The sequence below is a fragment of the Centruroides sculpturatus genome, unplaced genomic scaffold (assembly GCF_000671375.1).
Source record: "Centruroides sculpturatus isolate CEXI.00-Female unplaced genomic scaffold, Cexi_2.0 scaffold1403, whole genome shotgun sequence".
In the NCBI taxonomy this organism is placed as follows: Eukaryota; Metazoa; Arthropoda; class Arachnida; order Scorpiones; family Buthidae; genus Centruroides; species Centruroides sculpturatus.
Genome location: NW_019385569.1, coordinates 172,348 through 195,639, shown reverse-complemented (window position 1 = coordinate 195,639; position 23,292 = coordinate 172,348). Strand labels below are relative to the sequence as shown.

General features: G+C 27.3%; 1 protein-coding gene across 4 annotated transcripts in view; it reads right to left on the bottom strand.

Annotated features, from left to right (window-relative positions):
* Positions 1 to 2,178: 2,178 nt before the first annotated feature.
* Positions 2,179 to 23,292, bottom strand: part of LOC111640203 (high affinity cAMP-specific and IBMX-insensitive 3',5'-cyclic phosphodiesterase 8B-like) — an 86,790-nt gene continuing 65,676 nt past the window's right edge. For 3 of the 4 annotated variants that reach the window (XM_023386203.1, XM_023386204.1, XM_023386205.1), the window contains exons 16-20: positions 20,912 to 21,042; positions 6,947 to 7,175; positions 5,667 to 5,831; positions 4,457 to 4,586; positions 2,179 to 2,725 (exon numbers count right to left, since the gene is read on the bottom strand). In XM_023386203.1, the coding sequence (XP_023241971.1) occupies positions 2,622 to 2,725; positions 4,457 to 4,586; positions 5,667 to 5,831; positions 6,947 to 7,175; positions 20,912 to 21,042 (759 nt within the window). In that variant the 3' untranslated portion in view covers positions 2,179 to 2,621. Of the gene's footprint in view, positions 2,726 to 4,456; positions 4,587 to 5,666; positions 5,832 to 6,946; positions 7,176 to 15,552; positions 15,639 to 20,911; positions 21,043 to 23,292 lie in introns of those variants that run through there. The other variant, XR_002759234.1, reaches the window with a different exon arrangement.

Below are 23,292 nucleotides of genomic sequence, written 5' to 3'. Positions count from 1 at the left end.
ATTTGTAACAAACTAATGAGGTGCCATATTTAACTTTGCCCCTGGTGCAAAATGCTCTAACCACAACCCTAGATACTACAAAAAATATTAATCAAAAAAATGTTTCAAGGTACACTACGCTCATGATACAACAGTTCCCTCTGTATCTCTGGTACTATGTCAGAAATATATAAGTTCTTAGAAAATTTTTGGTTACATTCAGAAAATTTGGAAATTCCAACTGGCTTCAGCTCACCAGTGGTCTTTCACACATAAACACAGTAGTTATCAATTCCTAAACAGAACCAGAATTTGTCACTAAAGATAATATAAGTGCAAGTAGCATAGCACTTATATCATCTTTATGCGTAGCAGTCCATGTTTCTGTATCACAGCACCACTGCATACAAAGCCAATGATGTTTGGATGCTTCCTCCTGGCATGGAGTTTAACCACAACCACTCAAAAATAAACTTAAGAAAAGTATTAAAATTAGTCATGTGACATCATAGAAAACTGACAATCATGTGGGGATAGAAGTTTTTCCTAAAGGAAGGGACAACCATTTTCTCATGATAGTCTTATAATTTATTAATAGTGAAAATTTGAGTTTTGTAAAACTAATAACTAAAATGCGTTAAGATTGTTGAACTAATTGTTCAAAACGTGATTGTTTATTGTATTTACTTTGTTGAGAATAACAATTGAACATTAAACATTGTTAGTTTTGAGAAAACTTAAAAAATGTAGTAGTCTTATAATTTCTTAACATACTGTACATGATCCATCTTTTAAAATGGATCATATAGTAATGATATTAGTGATCTCTTTTGGACTAGTGGTGTTAAAATTTGATTTTCAGCTAATCTTATCCAGACAGCATTAAAAATACACAAAACAGTAGATTCTAGTTTAAATCACAATTTAAAATGAAACATGTCAACATAGGAATATTTTCTTTTTCCTTTTCTTCTTGAATGGAATAAGGACAATGGTAGTTCTGAGATTTTTTTCCATCTCAGCAGAGACCATCTTTTCATTAAAAATGTTTGCTTCTTTGATAAATTCTTCCTGTTTTTTTTTTTTTTTTATCTACTTCAAGTATAAAGGCTACTTAGTATTCACTGCATTAACTTTCAGTGCTTTTGATCTTATGCTCATCTTCAGCAAGTCTTAAAACTACTTGTACATGACAATTATTGTCATAATAATTAATTCAATAATTTACAAATATTTTAAAATAAAATAACATAAATATCTTGAATACTACCAACAATAAATTAAAAATTATTATAAAATAGCATAAATTACTGGGTGGTCATAATTAAAGTTTAAGTGTAGTGAAAATGATGTCACAAGCTGCTATTGCTATACATCACTGCATTATAATTTAGAAATACTTTCCGCTTGAACTAAACATGAATACCGTTAATCTATCCTTTAATTCCAGTTACAGCCAAAAGTAGTGCTTTAGTTAAAAAACTACAATATTTAAATAAAGTTATATAAAGAATTGAGCACTTCTCTTTCTGAAAATGTGAACAAAGTAAAGAGATAGGAGATAGATACTTATATTTAAAATATAGTATTTTCTTATTCTTTAGATAACTTTCAATTTCATTTTAGAAAATTTAATCCTTCTTAATCTTTCCACAATATTTTTATCAACAGTCACTTCGACTCTTTTATTTTTGCAGCATAATATCGTATTATACAGACAAGTGTTCATTTTGCTTTACACGTGTAGCAGACATAAAGGCTGCTTTATCTTTGCTGCAGTGACCCCTTGCAGCATATGTTTAGAAACAATTCACTACATTATAGCGCTTCATTTAGAAACGTTTTGCTATGTAGCAATCGAGTAGTGCTGCATAAAGAAACACGATCTCTGTATCATGGTGTCAATATGCTTATTTGTTACAGCTATAGTGCATTTTGAACAGGGAAACTTTAATTACGGCCACATTATATCTTTTCATAAATTACTATTTAAAGAAAAATTCTTATGCAATTAGTCAAAAGTCTAAGTTTGTGAATGAGCCATTTCTGTATAGAAGACATTGTTTCACATCTTTAATGTTGACATATATATATATATATATATATATATCTGGTTTCTGTTATTTTCACATTCTCCTTTCTGCTTTATTCCAAAAGATATTAACTTTACTATCATACACTTCTTGAGNTCTAGGACTGTCTTGAAAATATATTCCAAATTTCTCTTATAAAAACAGATAAAAATTTAAATTTGATATATTTTATAATTGATGATTTTAAATATCTGCAATTTTCATTTAGTAATCATTTAACAGTTTTAAATTCTACATACTGTATCACAATTCTTGATTTTTCAACATCAAATTTATATTATTCTCATTGTGCATATTTAGAAATTTGCATTCTTGATGTGTTTACTTGGAGGAAAGACAAGTGAAACACCATGTACTAAGTCACCACATACACTAAGTCTCTTAATTGGTAAAACTGTTTCACCCATTGTTACAACAGGTTGATGATAACTTGTCACAATATTAAAAGAAATATTCTTTCACAACACAAATTTACACATTTTAATTTCTACAATGTGGCAAGATCAATACACAACACTGGAAAGAATTTGTCACAAGATCAAAATGATTTTAATTTTGCATTGGGATTTTATTATCCCTGAGTTGTTCTTGTTCCTTCCAATACTGATAATTAAACTTAAGATGCTCTATCAATTCAGGAAAATCGCCAAATGCTGAAAATTATATGAAAATGTTAATTATGATAAATTTAAAATTTAACATAGATAAAATAATTATTATTATTTGTCAAATAAATAAAGAAAAAATCTTTTAAAATATAATTTGACTTTTTAAAGACAAAATGAGTTGATACAGCTATTATGAGTTAACAGCTATGTTTCAACTCAAAAACATTAGATTTTCCTTCACAATCAATATTTTACAGCAAATATTTATCAGCCAAGTTTTACTAAATGCATTTAGATTGCACTTACAATGTTGTCTTTGACTGTACATTTTATTTTCCATCTGGGCTATGCATTCTGTTTTCATTCTTATATTTTAAATTTATGGAGAACATAATTTTTAAAGAATTTTTATAAAATTCATAAACTATAAACTGTTGAAACAATTGGGATCCAACAATATCAATTTGAACAGATGAAGAATGCTCTTATTAAAAATGACAAAGAAGTTAGGTAAAATATTGATCAGTCCTTTCAGAGGAAAGAGAAAGTAGTAGATTAAATAAACATTGAAAAACAAAAATAATTGATATGAAAAGTTATATCAAATTATTGATAGATAATATCAAAAGAATGTGATGGAATTTATGAGGAATGATCAAATGAAACACGTTCATGCTATGTTATGTGGTCTTACACAAGCGGAGAGAAATGGCACCACATGTGGTATGATAAGCATGCACCAATTAACAAACAGGGACAAGTTTAGTTGTCTCGGATGGTTTGTTTTTGGCATAGAATAGTGAAAACATAGTTGGTATTTGGAATATAACCAAGGTCAAAATGTGGTGTCACCACTTTGAGCCAACCAGTAATTGAGCAAGCAAGCAATGGAAACACCATGACCAACACACAAAAACTACAAGTTGCAGACCTCTGCCTGTAAGGTTATGATGACCACATTTTTCAGCATTACAGGGTTTTGCTGGTGGACTTTAAAGACCCTCAAAGGAGCATCAATGCCAACCACCACAATGCAACATTGGATAAGCTGTCTAAAGCCATAAAGAATAAAAGACAATCCATGCTATCACATGGTGTGATTATTTTATTGCATGACAATGCTTGACCACATGTTGCAAACACTACAGGATATTTTAGCACAAAAAAGTTCTCACCACCCTTCCTATAGCCACAATCTGTCACCATGTGACTTTCATTTGTTCAGACCTTTTAAAAAACCCTTTAGGAGACAACACTAACTCTGATGTGAAAGTCCCTTAAGCAGCTCACCCAATGATTCAAGGACCAACCAACGTCATTCTTTATGGACAGTATCCATTCTCTCCCCAAGTAGTGGAATGCATGTTTGAATGACTATAGTGACTTGTTTTAATGAACAAAAGTGCACTCTGGCTTCCTCATATATTACATTGTTTAATAATGCCATACCAACAGATATATGTGAGGTTTTATAGCTTGTGCCCCCATTTTCATAGTCTGCAAGTGCTGCTGTCTAGTGAGTATATAGTTTTGATAAGAGGACAACATAAAAAGATTATTATGATTCTGATTTTAAATTTAATTATTTAATTTCTTCAAAAATGTACAGGATGATCATAATTTGAATGAGATTTATCTAATACTACTTTCTAGAGAGAGCTCTAAACACCTATTCTTAACTATAACCATTCTGTATATTGATAAAAAGAAAAGTTACAAGTAAAAGTGTATTTGTTAAATCATCAACAATATATACTGTATAAACGAATGACTTACCATCCCAAGCATCAAACATATCATTTGCAAAATAATCCATGAAACCTATTTGAGATTTAGGGATGCTGCAAGTATTACGATCAAAGGTTGGCATCACCACTGGCAAACCAAGAGTTTTTTCTTCGTCAGTCTGTAATTAGTAATTAGTTTAAAACAAACAAAATTCTTGTTATTTTATTAAAATTATAATTTTTAAATCATATCCTAAAAACCGATATTTAAATTTGAAACTAATCTATTATTTAAAGTAAGATATGTTTTAAAGAAATTTTTTTAATTAGCAGCCACTTAGATATGAATGTAACTGTATATTTCTTTAAATCTAATTGCAGTATTTTACATAGATTTCAATAACTATTTATGCCAATATAAAAGCTGTATGATACTGTTTACTAAACATTGCTCATTGAAAGTTATATGCAGATCATCAAATATTACCATAAGTCATCTAAAAATATAATCAATTATAAATAGGAAGACCAACTTTTCAAATTGATAAACCAGGCAATAGAAATTCCTTTGTTATGTTTGCTATGATACTTCTGAAAACAAATGTTTGTTTGTTTTTTGTCTTGTGATAAGAAATTCAGAGTAAAAATTCAAAAACTGATCAAGATGGCACTGATAAACATATTGCACATTAAAGCAAACAATTTCACACCTTGTTATTTTTATATGCTATAATTTTTGGAAATACTTAACGCCCTTCCTCAGATAACTACATACTTAATGACATAGAATGAAATTACAAATTAGAACCTACATTCCATGCATTTAAACTTAATGAGCAAATGAAACATTCCAAAATCTTAAATAGAACATTACAAAAATTTTGAAAAGCATTTTATATAGAAGAAAAATAGAACATGATCTATCAGTTTGAATTTAACAGAATTCAAATATTACAGAATTTTTTTTAAATTGCCTGTTACAGAAAACATCTTTGTATTCACTATATATTCAACAAAGTCAAATATTGAAGAAACAAACCAATGTTTTGATACATTAGTTTGTTTCTTAGATATAAAATTCATAAATTTAAAATTAGTAAAATCTGATTATGATTGATCATATTAGATTGATGTCAATACTATTAAACAATATTGACATCAATAGTAATAGAATAAAGTAATAAAAGATTAATTCATTCTAAAATAAAATGACATTAAAATTCATTAGGAAGTAAAAAGAAAATATTAAAGCAAATTACTTGTGAGCAATATTCTTCAGCAATCCGATTTGCCCACTCTTTACACAAATGTAAAGGTCGAGCTGGATTTGATACATCAGCACATTTTATAAGCATTCTTTTTACAATAATAATATTTTCCGGAGTTGACATGGCTGCCAAATCTGATGATTCTGATCCTAACTTCTATAAAAACAAAAGTTTTTCCAATTACATCATTTCATCCAAATCTTATGAATTACATTTTAAAAAATTAGTTGAAATAGTTGTAACTTTAGAATTATATTCAATTGATTAATTAAAAACAAGAATGTTACCTTATTGAAATTAATATAATCAAAATTAAATTATTACTATAATTGTTAAATGAATATAAAAAAAATCTAATCAGTCAAAAAACTGATATAGTTAATTCTCAATATTTTATTTTTACTTTCCCAGCTGTTATATATAACAGAGGGGAATAAACAAATGCCCAAACTGGAAGTGAGATGAATACACCACAATACTTTTCCAGTAATACATCATAACACTTGATGCATTCCATTTTAGAATCTCATAAATTCAATTTCAGCAGCTGAATAAGGCTTCTTACGTAAGCCAAAAACATTCAGTTTTTATAAAACAATTGCTAGAAAGTATAGTGTCCCTCAAGATTTTTACATTTTTGGACTTGGCAGTGATGCATTGTAGCTTCATGGGGCCCCAGGTAAATTTGAATTAGGGGGCCCCATATAGAGTGTTGACTTCAAACATTTTTCTTTGGGGAATTTTTGGGGGAATCCCCAGTATCTTCATTCATTTCTTAACACAACCTCTGCACTATGCCCATGCACCCTGCACTTGTGTCACACCAGCAATATAGGGCCCACAGATTTGGCCCAAATTTAAATTTCAATATTCCTGTTACAGTAATGAGCTTATAAATGTTTGGGACTTCAGGCAATTGCTCTTTTCGCCCATGTCACTGGGATGAATTAATCTAGTAATATCATTTAATTGTTATAATAGTTTAAGCTTGGTCATCTGTATATTTTTTTTATTAAAATATGCAATTTATACAATAATTTATGAACTTGAAGAAATACATCAATAACTATCAATCAATGCTAAATATCAGCACAGTTTTAATTTAATATTACAAGTATTTATTCAAATATAACATTATTATCTTTTATAGAATTAACATTGTGATTTTCTTATCTAGTTTTCATCATACACATACTTATCAGAAATATCACATCTAGAAGAACCAAATTCTATGTTATTCTTACAAAAAAAAACAAATTCTAATATCTTACCTCTTGCTCAAAGGGTTCTTCATCTTGAGTGACAGATTTTGTAAATACATTTACAAATTTTGAAATATGTTCAAAATGTTTTGTCATTTCTGTAGCTAATACCATATCAATAATTGATTGACGAACTGCTCTATAGTTGTCACGATCAAGATGCTGGAAAATATTCACACGCTCGCCAGAATTTGTGAGTTTAAAGGCAAATGCAGCATGATGACTTTCTAATACAGACCTAAAAATAAAAAATTTATTACAACTTATTTTAGTTGATATTTATATCGTGAACTGAATCTGAATTAAACCATGCTATGTCATACAGGTATGAATCCAAAAAAATCGATTTTACTTATTCCATCAAATTTTCTATAAAATCCATTCAAAATTTATATTTCATAAAAGTAACTAAGAAATACAGGAATTAATTGCAAAAATTATTACATAAAAAATTTTTTTTTAGTCTAATCATAAAAAGTAATTATAAATTTCTGTATTTTTTCATACTGTAAATATGTGATCACGACACTGTGCAAACACTACCTCCCTCATCTTAACCATTGTAACAAGAAACAACTCCCGGGTGGTATGAGTCATCACTTCATAGAATGAGTCCGAACACACCCAGTGAGTAGCCAGTTGTTAGTTGTTAGCCACAACAACCAGACATACGTATAGTTTTTGCAATGAAGACAATAAACTTAGTTGTGTTATACCCTTTGTCTCACTCATTCTATCATGCATGGTGATGAAAATGTCTTATTTTCATTAGTAGTAGTAGAAACATTACAATACTATCATTAAATAATGAAATTTTATATGTCTGAACAATACATAGATTTTGTTTAAATATATAAAAATTAAAAATAATGTGCACTATGTTCATACAGGATGTTAACAATCAATTTTGAAAGCATTTTTTTTTTAACTCAAGAAATCAAAATATAGCAGTAAGGGTAATATTTACAAAAAAATCTAACTTTTTACTATATTGTGTACTGTGTAGGTAACTTTCAGTTGAATTTTTTTTAAAAAATAATTCCTTATCATAAACCTCATGTAAAACTTTATGACAAATATTTCATTTCATCTTATTTATATAATAGTTTATATTAAAAAATTCCTAAATTTAATTTACTTGCATAAAACAAACATTATGAGTGTTACATTCAAATAACTATTTATAAAACTGTTTTCTCAAGAAATAGTCTTAATTTTTTGAATCTTTACTTACTATATATACTATAAGAATGAAATTTCTATGTAAATCACAATCACATTGTATTTTTAATAAAACTTTTAAGAATCACTGTATATTTTTTGAGAAATGTTTTTTATATATTATAAATATAGAAATTTGCTTTACCACAACTGTTATACATCATGAAAAATGGTTCAGATATGCTATATTATGTTTGAAGATAAGATATAATAATACAATGAAATTTTAAACAAATTGATGTTAAGGAAACGTAAAATATCTACTAAATCCATAATTATGAAACCATTACGCAAAACCTATACTCCAGTAAACCAATTTTACATTATGTTAACTTTTTCAACCATAACTTACAGGTTATATTTAATTTTTTTAATTAAATATATAATTTTATAATTTAAATTTTATTATTTAATTTAAAATAGATTATTATCCTGTATGGTACAAGCAGAGGACTCTGTGATTAAATGGAATGGATGAAAGCGACTATCATCAGGACTATGCGTTCTCCATCATTGGCAATGCACGAAAAAAAAATCAAAATATATAAAAGTAAATTAAAAGATGGTTGTATTAATGCCAGGGATGCAGAGGGACTAGCTTCTGCATGGAAGTTCTACATAAAAGAAAAACTAAAATGCAAAAATTCTTAGCCCGCATCTGCCCTTACACTTAGTGGCACTTTTTGTGTTTATTTTATTTTATTTTACATATGTTATTTTTTATTTTAGTACATTATTTACATTGTTATTGTATTAGTTTGTTTAATATATTTGTTTTATTTTATTATTTATTTGTTATTTTATCCAGTATTTTGATTTTAACATAAAAGTATTTAAACGTTCTGACATTTAAATGTTAAGTTAAATACGTTCGAGAATACTTGTATCTGAAGATGGCCTATCATATTAGGTCGAAAACGTTAATGTTTCTTTAAATAAACGTTTTTCTCAGCATCAGGTGTTGGATGATTTATTAAAATAGATAATCTTTTAATCTTAATTTACGGGTAAATACCTATAAATTAAGGTTAAAATAGGTCATCATCAAATTAAAAAGCTTCATGGTAGTTTGTTATAATAAAAATAGTACAGCATAATGCATAAATTAATTTCAACATGATTCCATTTGTCTGGATATTATTTGCAATAGCATCGTAAAGACAGGAGAGTCATATATACTGGAGAGCATATGATGGCTTCAGTGGTCTTACTCTGTATTTACTGTTAGCCTCTTAGTAAGTTACCAGATTTACTGCTTGACATTTTCGTCTGAAAATTAATGGGATATAATATTTTAAGATCCTGAATATGAACAATGTTTCAAGGTACAAACAAGTGAACTTGCAGAAAAAGTAAATTTTGTTGTCTCTAAGTAATTTACTTTTTCAGAATACCATTACATCTTATCTCATCTAATTTGTGAACTAATACAACTGATTTTTCTCTCTGACAAAATATGTTGTTCTCAAGAAACTGAAATATCAACATCAGAATTTTACTAATAGACAACAAAAATCTTTTGACAACAATGATATCTACAAAGTACTAGCTAGCTACCTGCTTAAAAAATTTGATTACACAACCACCTGGGACAATGTTACCAGATGTTTTGACTATTTAGGACCATGAAAAGGCATGGATAAAGGAGGCACATGCCCAAGACATCATAATGATGGGATGCCAAAATTCCAGAATTTTTACATGGACAAACTAATAAATTCATTAAAATCTGTTACATATGATTATGAAAAATTATATTAATAAAAAGTGTTTTTATGATTTTTAAATTTGTAACAAACTAATGAGGTGCCATATTTAACTTTGCCCCTGGTGCAAAATGCTCTAACCACAACCCTAGATACTACAAAAAATATTAATCAAAAAAATGTTTCAAGGTACACTACGCTCATGATACAACAGTTCCCTCTGTATCTCTGGTACTATGTCAGAAATATATAAGTTCTTAGAAAATTTTTGGTTACATTCAGAAAATTTGGAAATTCCAACTGGCTTCAGCTCACCAGTGGTCTTTCACACATAAACACAGTAGTTATCAATTCCTAAACAGAACCAGAATTTGTCACTAAAGATAATATAAGTGCAAGTAGCATAGCACTTATATCATCTTTATGCGTAGCAGTCCATGTTTCTGTATCACAGCACCACTGCATACAAAGCCAATGATGTTTGGATGCTTCCTCCTGGCATGGAGTTTAACCACAACCACTCAAAAATAAACTTAAGAAAAGTATTAAAATTAGTCATGTGACATCATAGAAAACTGACAATCATGTGGGGATAGAAGTTTTTCCTAAAGGAAGGGACAACCATTTTCTCATGATAGTCTTATAATTTATTAATAGTGAAAATTTGAGTTTTGTAAAACTAATAACTAAAATGCGTTAAGATTGTTGAACTAATTGTTCAAAACGTGATTGTTTATTGTATTTACTTTGTTGAGAATAACAATTGAACATTAAACATTGTTAGTTTTGAGAAAACTTAAAAAATGTAGTAGTCTTATAATTTCTTAAAATACTGTACATGATCCATCTTTTAAAATGGATCATATAGTAATGATATTAGTGATCTCTTTTGGACTAGTGGTGTTAAAATTTGATTTTCAGCTAATCTTATCCAGACAGCATTAAAAATACACAAAACAGTAGATTCTAGTTTAAATCACAATTTAAAATGAAACATGTCAACATAGGAATATTTTCTTTTTCCTTTTCTTCTTGAATGGAATAAGGACAATGGTAGTTCTGAGATTTTTTTCCATCTCAGCAGAGACCATCTTTTCATTAAAAATGTTTGCTTCTTTGATAAATTCTTCCTGTTTTTTTTTTTTTTTTATCTACTTCAAGTATAAAGGCTACTTAGTATTCACTGCATTAACTTTCAGTGCTTTTGATCTTATGCTCATCTTCAGCAAGTCTTAAAACTACTTGTACATGACAATTATTGTCATAATAATTAATTCAATAATTTACAAATATTTTAAAATAAAATAACATAAATATCTTGAATACTACCAACAATAAATTAAAAATTATTATAAAATAGCATAAATTACTGGGTGGTCATAATTAAAGTTTAAGTGTAGTGAAAATGATGTCACAAGCTGCTATTGCTATACATCACTGCATTATAATTTAGAAATACTTTCCGCTTGAACTAAACATGAATACCGTTAATCTATCCTTTAATTCCAGTTACAGCCAAAAGTAGTGCTTTAGTTAAAAAACTACAATATTTAAATAAAGTTATATAAAGAATTGAGCACTTCTCTTTCTGAAAATGTGAACAAAGTAAAGAGATAGGAGATAGATACTTATATTTAAAATATAGTATTTTCTTATTCTTTAGATAACTTTCAATTTCATTTTAGAAAATTTAATCCTTCTTAATCTTTCCACAATATTTTTATCAACAGTCACTTCGACTCTTTTATTTTTGCAGCATAATATCGTATTATACAGACAAGTGTTCATTTTGCTTTACACGTGTAGCAGACATAAAGGCTGCTTTATCTTTGCTGCAGTGACCCCTTGCAGCATATGTTTAGAAACAATTCACTACATTATAGCGCTTCATTTAGAAACGTTTTGCTATGTAGCAATCGAGTAGTGCTGCATAAAGAAACACGATCTCTGTATCATGGTGTCAATATGCTTATTTGTTACAGCTATAGTGCATTTTGAACAGGGAAACTTTAATTACGGCCACATTATATCTTTTCATAAATTACTATTTAAAGAAAAATTCTTATGCAATTAGTCAAAAGTCTAAGTTTGTGAATGAGCCATTTCTGTATAGAAGACATTGTTTCACATCTTTAATGTTGACATATATATATATATATATATATATATCTGGTTTCTGTTATTTTCACATTCTCCTTTCTGCTTTATTCCAAAAGATATTAACTTTACTATCATACACTTCTTGAGATAGGTTGTGTACTAGTTCTTTCTTTAGTAATCTCACCTAAGTGTTCATGAAGTCAATCCTTCAATGCTGCTTTCTAATTACTCCCAATAAACATGAAGGATTATTGTTCTCTAAGTTGATCACTGATATAACATAGACCCCATCTTCAACAGTTATCTGTCCTCTTCTTAACTATTTTAAAATCAGTATATAAATTGCACTTATTTTCAAGCTGTCTTTTAAACAAATAACCTATGGGTTATACACACAAAAATATGGTAGCATATCTTTGTTTTTAGAGCATAAAGGGAGGATATTAGAGAAATGGAGAGAGAATCTTTTGATGTCTTCAATTTTCTAGTACTTGGTTCATACATCATCTTGACTAAGTTCTTAAAATAATTCATTTGTTCCATGCTTTCTGGCTAATTCTTGTATAATTTTTTGTTATTTTATGAAATTCCTGAATTAATTAGTATTTATGTTGTTTTATTTCAATATATTTGTAAATTATTTGACTAGTTATTATGATAATGATTATTATATGGTTTTAGTGTTCAAATCTACTTGACTGAAGCATAGGAGGCACAAGAATTCCCATTTGGGGTGCAAAATCAGAGTTTTGCATCCCAAATGGAAATTGTTTACTCTAGAAGTTTTACCTCTAGGATAGTGTGCCATTTTATATAAAAGTGTTTCTAAAATTCAAAATTGGCCAACAGTATTAAAATATAAAAATATAGATATATATTAAAGATACAAAATCATCTTAATCTTCCATCATTTACAATTGCCAACAACAATTAAAAAACAATTTTCACTTGTGGAGATAACCTTTTATTTGAGGCAGAGTCTTGCTGGTAATTGCAAATAATGGATGATGATGATGATTTTATATTTTCTATATATATAATTTTATATTTTAATACCATTGGCTAATTTTTAATTTTAATCAACAATTATTTGTAAATTATAGCATAGGCATCATCACCAGAGGACATTTTTAACCATTTTACATTTTATTTTGTGGAGATGCATCCTCAAAGAAAAGGCAGTCTCATAAGTGAAAATTGTTTTCTGATTGTCGCTGGTGACTGTAAATGATGGAAGATAATGATTTTGTATCTTCAATATATATATAATTTTATATTTTAATACTTTTCCCATTTTTTCCTCCCATATGTATGAATGTTAGATTGTGTGTGCAGGACATGATTTTGTTCATCCTGTTTGAAGCTTAATAACTTCTATGGTTTTTGAATCGGAGTCAGATGGTTTAACACAGGAGTTATTAAGTTTAGTTCAATTTAGTTCAACCACTTCAATGTAGTTGAACTAAATTGTGCCCCCCACACATTCTAACATCTCAGGCAAGAACATCTTAACTGAGTTTTACTGTACTATTATAAAATTACAAAAAGCTTAATTTTGAGGGTAGAGATGAGTTTTAAAAAAAAAAAAATTGTAAATGCTAATAAAGAGTAAACTATTTATTAAATCCAACCACACTGGAGATATGACAGATGACCCCTTCTCTGTCTCCACCCTTTCAACCTTAAATTAAGAACCAAAATTTAATAGCATTAATGCCCCTTTATATACAAGCTCCTGTGCCAAATTTCATTTCTTAAACTTTATCCATTCTGAGATATTGTTTAATATCTCAAAACAGAGAATAGAGAAATTAAACAAATTAGATGCTAACACACACACAAATTTTTCCCCTTTATTTGACATTTTTTGGGTTCAGGAGGTCTCCAAATGTGTAATTTGCAAAAAAACTCGGAGGATCAAATTTGATACAATTCCAATACTTTCCATTTTATATACATTACAAGTTGGGAAAGTAAAAAGGAGTTGGAGTTGGCAGATTTTTGATGATTCCGACTCTGACTAAAACACCAAAACTCCACGACTCTGACTCCGACTCCGACTCCAACTCCAAAGCCCTGAAGAAAAGAATTAATTTTGTCTTCAGCTTAATCACTCACTGATATCATTTAAAAAGATAGTTATTGATTAGTAAAAGAAAACCTAAACCAATTCAAAATAAGGAAGACAAATGCTACTAGTGTGTAAGTTTAGCACTTGTCTTTTTTATTCTTAATAGCCTAAATATTTTTGTTATAAACCAAAACTGAAGACAAAAACTCCATCAAAACAATCACCTTTTTATTTGCTTTCATGTTGCAGAATACATCTCATCAGCAGTCTTCCTTTTTTTATGCTATTAGATTGTCAAAAAATTAAAAATTTCCTTAAAACATGAAAATATATATATATCCAGTTATAAAAGGTTAAACATTTTCCAAAATCAGAACAGAAACAAATTGCCCTTCTAGCTTCCCATTCATATAGCACTGGGACCATGCTATTGCTTGAACTTTTATCCACTGAGAGAAGTGCTGTTAATATGTACAGTACATTTTAAGTTGTCCTTAGTGAGGAATTCTAGTAAAATATTTTTAAATTATAAAATTCATAAAATGATCTAAAACTGAACTGAAAACAACGTCCATTGAAACAGCCCCAAGCAGTTTTAAGGGAATTTTTAATTTTTTGATGACCAAGTAGACTAAAAAGGAAGGTCAGGCCATCATTCAATGTATTCTAAAATGCAGAAGTGCATAAAAAGTTGACTGTATCAACAGACTTAATCTTCAATTTCAATTTTAATTAATATTAAAATTACCATCCAGTAAATTTTATAACTTAAAAAATACTATAGTTTAATGATTATTATTTACAACAATTCAATAGACAGAGCAGAATAGGAAAAATAATTGGCAATTTTTTGTAAAACATGTTAATAGAACTCTTCCCTCATTGTTAGTCTTTTTAAAACAATTATACATATTATGTAATGATACATATAATTTGAATACTTGAATATGTTAAAACATCTATATATAAGCTAATACAATTTCAAAATTATCAATAACAAGGAATGCTGAAGTCTTCCTGTTTCTACAATCTTCCGAACAAAATGTTCTAGAATCCAAATATTTTATTCTATTAACAATAATAAAATATTATTCTGCTAAAAATATTATGAATTATTCCTGTATAACTTGTAATCTAAAACATCAAAATTAAATAATAAATATTAAAATTTTAAAAAATATTTTTAATTATAATACATGAAAAAATAATAAGATTATTGTTCTGTTCATTTTAGAATTTTTTAATACAAAAATGAAAATTATTGATGATATCATTCAAAAATAGACTTATAGTTTGGGGAGAGAATACTTTTTTACAACAGTGTATGAATACAAGTTCTCAAGAAGAGGGTCTAAAGTTTGAAAAATTGATTCTTTAACTTGTTTGCATCATTCTCTTAAGAAATTTTTTTTGTCATCAGTTCTTTGTAGTGTGAATAGAACATTCATTGAAAGATTAATTTCTAATTGTGAGGTAGTAAAAGAGAGATTTTATTTATAGTTATGGTGTTTACTTACATTATTTTATTTTTATTTCCATTAAATTGAGTTTGGGTTGATTTGTTACACCTTGACTACTATTTCACAATTTCTTAGTTGTTAATCTGTATAATTAAAGATGTGGAGTCAGAATTGCATATCATAAATCAAGAAATTTTTAAATTATTGTAAATATAAAACACTTGTAAATTTAAATAATATTAAAAATATTTACTGTTAACAAATTACAATTCTTTTTTATTTCCAAATTTAGATTAAACAAATGAGTCATGTTATTGTTTATTTTAAAACTTTCAACAATATGTATTCAACTCCACATTGATAAGAAAAGCAACAACATATATACATATTCTAATCAATTGTAATGGAAAACTCTGTATTATGCTTGTAGTGAAATCATATTATGAGGTTACAGGGTAGATGATCAATCATAATGGAAAATTTTACAGTAAGTACAAGAGTTGTACTGAAAATATGGCTGTAATCATATTTATTGGCAACAAAATAGTGTGCAATATAATTTTTTAATAGTAACAGCTGCCATCTTATTCTACAGTGTAATATGACATCACTTTCACCAGTCATTTGTAATAATGTGGTATGAGAAAATGACAGACAACAGTGTGTTGGCTTTTAATAAGATTTAGCATGATATGTTGTTTTGACAACATGTAGTGACTGAATTCCTCATTAAGCAGGAAATTTTTAGTTGATATTTACCAAAAACTAAAAGGCATGCATAGAAAAGTTTGCCTGGGTGTTTGCAGTATCATATGATCATGCAATTAATTAAATATAGATGGTAAAACAGACATTAAAGATCAGCCCCAGAATAGTGATTGCTTGCAAATTTCTTTTAACAAATAAACAGACTTGATGGTGTTATAAAAGAGAATCAACACCCGATAATTAGAAATTTCGGCACTTTTTGGATCACTATGCATTGCAAGAGACGGAGAAATATTTTTGATATCCTAAACATTGTTTCCATTGGGTTCCTTAATTACTGTTGGATGAAAAGAAATCAAATTCATCCCCTGTATAGTCTAACCTCTTCAGATATCCATCTGTCTAGATTCATTAAGAAGCAACCATGAAGTCAGCATTATAACAATTATAAAGCAATTATTCAAGCTGTTTCACATTGTAAAAAATGGTGAAATTGATTTCTAATGCAAGGAAATTTTCAAACTTCCATAATGATGCAAAACATACATTAGTCAGAATGAAGATTTTGTATAAAAGTAAATAAGAACACATGAATTATACTGATACATGATATTTTCTTCTTACACTAAAAAGTTCTTATAAGGAAAGGTGGTTTTGCAAAACATTTCGTTTTTATCTTAAAATTGAACAAAACTTAATTAAAATTAAAATATATTGTAATTAAAGTAATATATTAATTATATAAAATAAATATGACAATATTAAATAATCATCTTAATTCTGAAATTTTAAATAAAAAATATAACAAAATATTTTGTTACAGAATTATACATATTGTATCTTGTGTTGATTAGAACTTTAGCTTGAGCAGAAAACTGTCATATTTAGGTTTATGGTAGTGTTACTGTATTATATATATAGGGTGTTTAGAACTAAGCACACAATAAGCATACATTACTCCTTCTGAAAAAACAACCAAAAAGTCTAATCCCATTTCCTTTAAATTTTTGTTCCTTGCCATAATATTTTTTTTAAAGGAAACAAATACTATTTTAAAGAATTTTAATTAGAGAAATAGAAGTCCAAAAGAGAAAAGTCAACATTAATATTGTCCTATAGCAAACATAATCAAAAACTTATCAATAGATAAGAAGAAAGTGAACGATTTAGAATTAATTTGCTCAAAGCATATTTTGGAAAGTTATACTAACATTTTCACATTATTTTTTTAAACTTCTTTATTCAGTTAGTTTAGTTGTTTACTTTATTATGATATTATACATATTTTTATATACAACTTGTTCTGATAATAAGTTTAATGAACATATTTAACAAACATACATATTCTATTAGAATTGTAATATAAGTAAAATGTTGAAATAAAAGTCTAATAAAAAGCAAAATGATATATTATTCAATTATCTTTGAATGTCATAAATCAAAAACTGAATAGATTGAAAATGGCTCTAATCAAATTTTTAAATGTCTAACATAACACCATAACAAAATCAATATCTATTATATATTACTAAGTTAACAACTGCTACTTTACAACTGATTAATATTAGACAAAAATAATCACTGCAAAAACACAACAAACCCAGTGAGAAAATTGTACACAAAGTGCAAATGTTTTGTCCAATGTTTGACAGCAGTTTGTTGGCTGATGATGCCTGTTTAACACAGGCAAAAAACATTTGCATTTTGTGTACAATTTTCATGCTGGTTTGTTAGGTTTTTGTAGTGTTTATTTTTATCTATATTACTTTCAGAGAACTTGAAACAAGCAATTTGTGATTGGCTCTAACTTAAAGTACATTTAATACTACTGTAAATAGTTAATTTTAAAATGTGCAATTCTCTTTTCTCTCTCCTGAAAAATTTTCTATTTTTGACTTGTTACACTTTTCTTGTAGGGGATGCAATATGTGATTTTATGTAAATACACAAGATTTTTCTATTCAATACATTCAATACTTGATGTTCAATGTAACCAAAAAATGATTTATAGAAAAACAAAAAGATTTATTTTAAATAAAGCACTTGCTGAAATATTATAGAACTTTGATTATTTTCATAACTTTAAAACTATGAATTATTAAATTTCTATTAATATTTTAAACCAAAAAAAAACCCTGAAAATTAATGTAATTATGCAAAAAATAAAAATTTCTGTATGCACTCATCCTGTATTGTATTCCTATAAAGCATTTTTATGAATACTATAATTTCCTGTTATCTGTGTTTGAAAGATAATCTGGAAGGGAGTGCAGGTTATGTGATAGGATGATTATATGCCAATTCCAATCATGAACTCAAAAGAACATAAACAGTCTGAACAAATATTAAAATCTGATTTGCAACAAAATTCTAAAAATAATTGATATTACATTACAAAATTAAACCATTAAAAGAAGCAAATCTCATGAAAAAATTGCACTTAAAACATTTTGAACAAAATACTATCACACTACTTTTAAGTATATAAACTGAAATAAATGGTTATTAGATCATCATTGGATATAAGCTTCTAATCTGTTATTATCTATTAATTAGTAATAAATAACTATGAGCCTGCTGGCCTTCATGTTGCTATTACAGATTCATCACACACAGGTGTTGATGAATCTGTAATCATAACATTATGGCCAGTATTTATTTATTAGAAATTAACTAGATCATCACATATTTTGACTTTTTGTAATTTTGTAATCAAGACTTTTGTAATAAAACATCTTGAATACAAAATCTGTTAAGTAGCATTCAAGTTAAATAATTCAACAATTGATGATAAAACATTTCTGGAAAAAATTATAAAAAATAATTTTATAACTATTAACAGTAGAGAGAGAGGTCTAAAGCAATTATTTTCCTCATTATAGTTGTAGGCATTTCTTTGCATTTCAGGAATGGGGATGATTTTTGATCTTTAAATCCTGAATTTGTAACAGGATCTATTATACTACAGAAAAGCATATACTGCATGAGTCTGATCTAACTTGAAAGGAATAATGATAGATCAAAGTAGGATATATTTATTTGTTTGCATTTTGAAATCATATTACTGTAGTTAAATATATTTATAAATATAAAAATAAACATCATCATCAATGTATAAGTGTTTCATAAGATTATGTGAGGGTTTATCTTCATTCTTGAAATTTTCTTTGGTGTATATAGCACCATGGATTATCTGCATAAAATTACAGTAATTAATTTTTATGAATGAATAAATTTAAAATTTGTTTAATATATCTATGATCATTAATCTGCTATGTTATATTAATATAAAAGCCATCTAAAGACATAATGAACTATATAAAGATAACAGAAATGTTAGGAGTTCATTTCATAAGGATTTTTGATTTTATGGCATCTATTCTTTCCATTTATTAGGTACAATTCTTATTGTGATAATGATGAACCTTTATCTAAAAGGTTTTCTCAATAATTACATTAGCATTCTGTTCTGAAAACAATTTATATTTATTTAAGCTTATTCAAATTTTTAAAGTGACTTCATAAGATAAAAATTTTTAACTTAAATTAGTTTTAGATTTACTCATTTTATCAGAAATATTTTCAGATTTCTAATCTAACAATTGCTGTTTTTTGAATTATAGAAATATTATGAACTATATAAATATGCTCTTTACAATGCCAAATATAGAATAATAATAAAGCAAACTGTATTGGCACTAAAGTTATTTATTTTCAAAGTATTTAATTAAAAACAAGTACTTTCAACATTTCAAAATGTCATCTTCAGGTTGAGCATATACCATTTGAATTACAATTTTTAAAAAAGTACATTAAATTATTCCAAACATGCTGTTTAAATCACAACGTGTTTTACATAAAATGGAACAGATATGACATAAATGGTAGAATACCTACACCAGAGTACTGTAAAAATGCACTTATCTATAAGCCTTTTACCAGTGCGTGTCTCATCACACTATACAATAAATTTACAAATGTTTTCGAACCATTACGGTTCTTCTTCAGGTACAACGTTCCAGTTCATATTTCATAGCAACATTGAATCAAAGAGCATTCCATTAGGGAGGTCTTTAGCTGAAGAAGAACCGTAATGGTTCAAAAACATTTGTAACTTTATTGTATAGTGTGATGAAACATGCACCAGTAAAAGGCTTATAGATACATGCATTTTATGACATAAATGTTAAATTATAACATTTATCTTCACATCTGTCTTATACAAATTTATTGTCACTGAATGTCTTATACAAAGTTATTTTTAAATAGCCCCTCTGCATCACAAAACTTTGCATATTATTTACATTTCATATAATCAGTATGAATATTCTGACCAAAATCCTAACAGATACTATAAACTATTTCTGTTGTTTTATCACCAAGTTTTGATTCACAGTAAAATAGCATTGCTGAAACTTGTCTCTTTGATTATAGAACATATATGTTTAAAAAGTACACTATTTATTCAAATAGTATAGTAAAAAATATCTACAATGATGTAAACAATATATATGATATGATATTAATTTATATCATATGACCTTTTTAATATGCAGAAATTGTTATTTTGCATATTATGCAAAATGACTGATAGACACTAGAATTTTTCAAAACTTTTATGTAATTTATTCTGTTTGTTTAGAGAAATAACACAATTTTATACTCTTTACTATAAACTTTTAATTAAGAAAATAAAATATATACTCACAAGTCATTATATAAAATTGCAAGATTATTAGAAGAATTACAGAGGAACGCACTTGTTTTTCCTGGATGATCAACATCATGAACAATTGCAGCTACTAAAGATATAACTTCATCTAATGGATCAAAAATTGCCTACAAAATATACAAAATAAATTATTTTTTGTAAAATTCTGGATACATAATAATAATAATAAATATACAGTAATTGAAAAATATCAAAATATAGAAACTTATAATTTTACTATATTTATTTTTTAAATAAATATTTGTTTTTGATTACTTTATCAAAAAATGTAGAAAAAGTCAGAGGTTCACATATAATTTCAAAAAATTTTTTATACTTAAATTCAATTTTTAAAAATTTGGTATTTTTTGAAATTTTATTTTATTATTATGTAATTTTATTTATAAACATCTTTTAAACTGAATAAGTTGTGCACATTACAATTATTTTATTAACCAAGCTTTAACTTTTTCTATTTTTTAAGAAAAATTTTTAAATTCTGAAATAGTTTATATAGTTCCTAAATCAAAAGTTTGATATATAAAAACTCTAACTCCCTCCAGGACCTTTCTATAAGAATTGTCAACTGCTAAAGAGGTGTTTAGACACAAAATATATCCAAAAAAGACAGTTCAAAGTGATTAATTTTACTCTTCTAAAACCTTTTCCTACATTATAAGCCCAATATTAGTTAACTTGGCAAATTTCAGATGTACAATAAAAAAATTTTAAATAGAGATGATGAAAACAAACCATAATTTTAAAAGTATTTTATAAAACAGTAAAAGATATATGTCCAATGATGATATAAACAGTTAATTAGATAAATATCAAAACAGAAAAACTAAGGTTTTAACATAAATTTGAAAAACTGATATCTCAAATTATCAAATTATCTCTACAAAACAATATAAAGAATAGTATACAAACAGTTTGAATAGGCAAGTACTTTATACTTATATGTACTTTTACATTAAACAGTTATTTACTTAAAAATTAATTTTTCCTGTTTGCATCAACTGTAAAAAATAACTATAATATATGGAATTGATGCTACTGTGACTTGATTAAGCCTTATTGTTTTTCTCTCTTTTCTTCTTATACCATCTTTCTTCTGTGAGACTTTACTTCCGGCTTTTGTTCCTGTTATGACCACACCGTGATTGGTTGACCCATGTGGTCTGATCTGTGAAAAACAAAAGGTGTGACACCTGATTGGTCGAGGGGTTACTGGCAGAGGACGGAGGGAGATTCGAAGAGAACAAGGAGGACACTTTTCGGGGCAAGAGCGAGAAGAAGGATGTACGGAAGACCCATATGACGGAACAATATGAGGTTTTTTTTTATTTCATCGCCAGTCACCCCTTTGAACCTTCTCCTTCTATAAATACTTTTATAATTCTATGATTCTTAACATTTTCCCTTTTACTTTTGGCCCAGTTGTTTGTAAAAATTAGTTAAGTTAGACCTAAGATAGAATAGATTCTTTGTTTTGTCGGTACTTGGGAACCCATCCGTTGTATTTATTACGATCGGTCCCAATTAATCTTGTAAATTCATTGTTCGAATGATTGATTCTTCGGAACCTTGGTTATTTTTGTGAAAATTAAATTTATTTATCAAAGCCGAGCATTTCTCCAGAATCTGTTACTTATTAATCAGCCACATTACAAAGGCTAATCAGTATGTATGTATGTATGTATGTATGTATGTATGTATTTAAAATAATATTTTAAATTGATTTTTAGTTTAAAGCAACTTTAAAGTAATGTAAAATAAAAGAAAGCAGAGATCAATGTAATATAATGATCACTTCATATCTGCTTTTATTAATATTAATACTAAAATTGCTTTTAAGTAACAACTTGTCACAAAGTTACATACACACATACAGATACACAATATATATGCATATATGTCATAAAATCTTTGTATACCTTGCACAGTATACTATATTGGTAAACTTGTTTTCATTCAAACGGTAAATTTTACAAAATTTGCTTTGGAGTTTGAATGATGTTTCAAAGTTCAAACTGAGTACATAGTGAAAAAATGTACTAAAATATGCAAATAATTATGAGAGTAAATGCAATCAATCTGTTGTGTGCTTAATTAGTCTCTTACTCATGCATTACACTTGTATTTTCCGTGGTATTTTGTTTTATTTTTAGTGTGTTTGGTTATAAATATTGCATGTTATTTATCAATTTTTAACAATTTTCCTGCAAGCATTGCTCAAACTTGTCTCTTTGATCATAAAACTTTTGATCATAAAAATTGATCATATATATTTAAAAAGTACACTATTTATTCAAATAGGATAGTGAAAATATCTACAAAGATGTTAACAATATATAAGTTTTCCTTATTGACAGCTT